We start from the raw sequence: 4,734 nt of genomic DNA on the forward strand, positions 1-4,734 counted from the left end.
TATATATATATATATATATATATATATATGTACATATATATATATGTATGTATATATCTGTATATATGTGCACGCACTCATACAGACACAGGCATAGACACTCACATACATATAACATGTCTACACTTTAATATTGAATTTTCAAATATAAAAGAGCAATGCAATGTAAAATGGAATGCTACCGAAATATTTTAGTAGGAAAGCTGTCGTTTTTTTTGGCATAGGGTCAAAAGTTCATTGAGACATAACTGTGAGGGAATAAAGAAGAATGACAAAAATTACTACATTCCAATGTGACCCCTAACATATAAGAAAGTGTTTAGGAAGACTATATTATCTATCAAAGGAATATATCTCGTACGTTTACGCTTTCAAAACTGTAATGCTTCTAGCGATACAGTAAATCCAAGTGTGGATATTGTTTAACTCTAAATTGATTGAAACGTTATCTTAGTTGTCAAACGAAGGTTATATGAACTGGATTGAAAAGATATAAGAATTTGGAAGAAATGAATTTTTCACCGGAAATGATGGAATATCGCAGCATGAAACTGATAGTGTAGTTCATAATAAATGTAGATTATTATTTTTCGTTTTTTTCTTTTTTTTTCTTTTTTTCAAAAATTGACACACTAAGGAATGCATGGCTATGTAGTTTTGAACGAAGAGGACTATATATATAAAAAAAAAGTGAGTTTTGTAATATGTCGATCATCCTGAATAACGATAATCTCTAAAAGCGGCAATAAAAATTTATTTTTCAACAATTTCAATACCTTATTCAATGAAGTAGGTTCTGCGAAATACGGTATTTCACTACCAAATCTGAGATTGATACAGATAGTGTTTAATTTAAACATTTATACGCTCGATGAAGAAAACAACCAGGCTAATATAATACTTGTGGGAGTCATGGATGTGATAGAGAATCTGAATAATGGAGAAAATATGGGTGGGCTGTCGTTCTTCTGTTAAGAAGCTATGATATAAGCTATATTACAAACGCGCGTGTCGTTATTTTAGCGACAACGCGAGAAAACCAAACAATTTTGATTTGGAGATTACAACGTTTTATTCAGTGAAACGGGTGAGCTATTATAAAAATGGCCAAGCAAGTTTGTTTCACTAGCTTATGTATGTGAGAAATGCTCCAATATACCATTTACCTGAGCTTTTAGGAAGTTTATCAACTTATCAAACTTATATTACTGCGGGGATTTTGTCAGTGTATATGAAATATTGTGTGCTTCAAGAACGATGTATTTAGTTTGCCAATGTGTAAGACTAGAGTGAGGACGAGTATATATATTTGAGTGATTGAAACACATCTAAATAAGAATGTAATGAAAAGAATGCGGAACATTGGTAATTAGTGTACATTTGTTCGGATATGGTACACATGCCCAAAATCTGGGATTGTGTACCATATACGCAATTTGTTTCTGTGAGAGGTCTGTCCGTACAAGTTGTATTTTTGCTCTCTAACAAACAACGTCGAATCTCAGAAAAGTGGCAGGCACATTATCCAGAGACGAACAACTTAACAGTCACGATCAAATTATTTTATCATTAACTATAATATCATTGGCTTCACCTAGATTCTCAGTCGGGAACATATTGATGTCGCTATATGAGATGTTGTCAGAAGAACAGGTAGCATGGAAGATATGACTGTCTTCTTTGAGGAGAGAAAAATTTTGAATGTGAAAAACTATATGTTTGCTTGTAACAGTCCAAAATTGTTTCCATTTTCTTTAACATGATGTACGCCAATAGATCGATGGTTGCAAACTCATATCAATCGCACATACTGTTTGTAGCACAAAGTTACCATCTGCACTGCAGTCAGTCCTATAATTGTTGCAATCCAATCAAGTCAGTTATTTTGTATAATTTTATTAAACCTTATATGGCTGCGTCTATCAAAGAATGCGATTCAAAAAACATACCTGAAATAATTCACTTCTTTCTTCATCCATTCAATTAGGGACGATGATAATTGGTTTGGGTGAATCACTAGAGTTAACCGTTTCACAGCCACAGTCCAAGAGTCCCATTGACCAACGAAGGTATCAGCAAAAATACCACCACCCAGTCTGAAACATATGACAATCGGAATTAAACAAATTAGTTGTAAATATGTTTTCTTATGGGACGATAAGTCATTATTCATATTATAAACATAAATTGAGTTTCTGGTTTACTTAAAACTTTGTTTATATATTCCAAATGGCGTTCTTCTCTAAGAAACCCTTCTTGACTCAGTAGAGTGGTAAATATCTAAAGAGATGTTGGCAATTTGGATATCATTATACCCAGCACAACGCTAAAATCTAGGAGTGGGGAGAGAGAGAGAAAGAGTGAGAAAGAAACAGAGACATAGAAGACACAAAAATCATGGTATTTGTGTAAACCTGAATTTCAATCATTGTCTTGACTGCGGGAAATAATTTGGGTTATAAATATTACTTATTGGCAATGATTGAATATAAACGACCCATAATTCAGCTGCTTCACTGATACCATACCCGCACAACATACTTCAATGCCACAGCTGAAGTAAGGGTAAATGAACGTTTAGCAGATGTTGGATTCCAATTCTGCGAGTTAGGAACCAATGTGGCAGTAAAGTGCTGGCCACTTCTGTACGTAAATTAAATATAAACACCTAATTTAAGTTTTAAATTATTACCGTGCTTAAATCGTAAACCAATTTCACATACATATATTGATGATCGTGTATGGTTTCTGAAGGAAATAATGAGTAAAGCGGTTGCCATAGAACACAATCTTCCTCATATGTCATCGCATTATCTTATTTGTGTGAAAAGCCATGAGATAAATTTCTAAAGAGCAAGCACTTCACCCATAGCAACTCTGGGAATATATAGCTCACTGTTTTCTTCGGTTGAAGCAATATATATTTAATACATTTATTGTATGATTTATTTACTGAAAGATTTGTAGACAGATATGGTCATTGTTTATTAGAATTCAAATGATTTACAGTCAATAATGGAGACTTTGTGATTACGCAGTGTAACTTAAGATAACCGTCTTTAGTGAGTCGTTTCTCTTTCCAAACTATAATGATGATATCTGTTGAAGTGCTTATTGCAAGGAAAAGATGTCATTCTACAATGCCTTCTTTATCTGACTGTGTTATCACTTCATATAACCACATAAATAAAATTACTTGGAGGTGAATAAACGATATTATGGATTTCGCTTGAACCAGAAACCAGACACCGCTGTTCTGTAAAACGGGATTTATAGGATATTTAAACGTTTTGCCTTCCAGCAAACAAGGAAAGTAAACTGACACTAAAAGAAATCACTTATTCTACATATTTTAACGACTTCCGTAACGAAGGACGTAATTATAAAGGTGATATTATATATGAAAGCAATATTAATACGATCACATAATATTAATACTAAAATGAACTTCTCTTCTCTGTGTTGTATAACTGAGAGCTATTTACGTCATTTCAAACGCAAGAATACGATTCACAATTAGAGAGATGCATCTCCTTCCTAAATATTAAAAGCTCAAAGTATTGAAAAGCGACAATTGAATAACGACAATGCGGTGGAGATGACGCTGACGTATACACAGTATAAATTCGCATTATAGTTCAAGCCTAGTTTGCTACAAATATATATTTCAGATTAATTTTTTGAAATACGTATATTATATTTCGGATAACGGAAATGTATTGAAACGGGAGAGTGTATTAAAGCATATTTCATTAGTTAATCAATTGATATATATCAAGCAAATATGGATTCGGTTAAATCTTTTGGTTGCTCACATGACACTAGAGACAAGTCTTTCACTTTTAAAAGACCAGTGATGTCCAGTAAAAGCAATCTTCATTAGTTGTTACAATATGTATAGAGTTATTACAAAAACTGAATTGTCTGCTTATTGAATTAGCATGTCATTGGTTTAATATCTAAAGGACACGAGTATCCCTAACGTAATACATAAATTCAGTTTGACAAAGTGTATGGCAAAGCTCGTGCATTGAATTACAGATACAATAACCACGATGATCTGCCACAAAGTTTCAGTCTAGTCACAATGCCTGGATTTACGCGAAGCAAGAATATACTAAAATACTACAATAAGAGAACTACAGCAGGAAATCGGGATTGTAAAGCGAATATTTTAATCATTCAGCCTAACTGCGCTTCTCTCGAAATTAATTTCTATCAGTATAAGACAGCAATATCCGACAGCCGTGGGCTGTGAAGCATATAGAATAGACTATCCATTAAAAAAAGACGAGTAAATATTTGTGTTTGATCCGAGTTTCAAGCCAGTGAGAAAACATTTCGTATCTTTCCCGTTGCAAATTAGATTAGTACTGATTCATAACTAGAGCCAGGACAATTATACGTAGTGGCGAGCTTTAATCCGTTACAACCGATTTTAAAGATCAAAGAGATGACTGAAACCGACACCCGTTGAATTTAAAATTAGTAAGCTGAATGATTACTGAACTCGAAAACACGTAATACCATTCTATTACATCAGCTCTATATGACATGTTATATCATTCACTATATTGTTTCTCCATTTATAGACTTACTTTATCTTAGCGATATAAAACATCATCTAAATAGTATAGAATTAATCAGTAGGTGATCCTTCCCGAGCCAACTTTCCGAGTGAGTCATATTTTCATACAAGATGGTTTCCCAGATTCAGTGATATATATATATATA

At 33.2% G+C, this 4,734-nt stretch overlaps 1 protein-coding gene across 1 annotated transcript in view; it reads right to left on the bottom strand.

The window, feature by feature from the left end:
* The window catches only part of LOC106875323 (probable serine/threonine-protein kinase drkC), a 136,013-nt gene that overhangs the window by 52,775 nt on the left and 78,504 nt on the right, over window positions 1-4,734 (bottom strand). Inside the window, exon 9 of the mRNA XM_014923410.2 lies at window positions 1,950-2,096. Within this exon, the coding sequence (XP_014778896.1) occupies window positions 1,950-2,096 (147 nt within the window). The remainder of the gene's footprint in view (window positions 1-1,949; window positions 2,097-4,734) is intronic.

The sequence above is a fragment of the Octopus bimaculoides genome, chromosome 12 (genome assembly GCF_001194135.2).
Source record: "Octopus bimaculoides isolate UCB-OBI-ISO-001 chromosome 12, ASM119413v2, whole genome shotgun sequence".
NCBI lineage: Eukaryota > Metazoa > Mollusca > Cephalopoda > Octopoda > Octopodidae > Octopus > Octopus bimaculoides.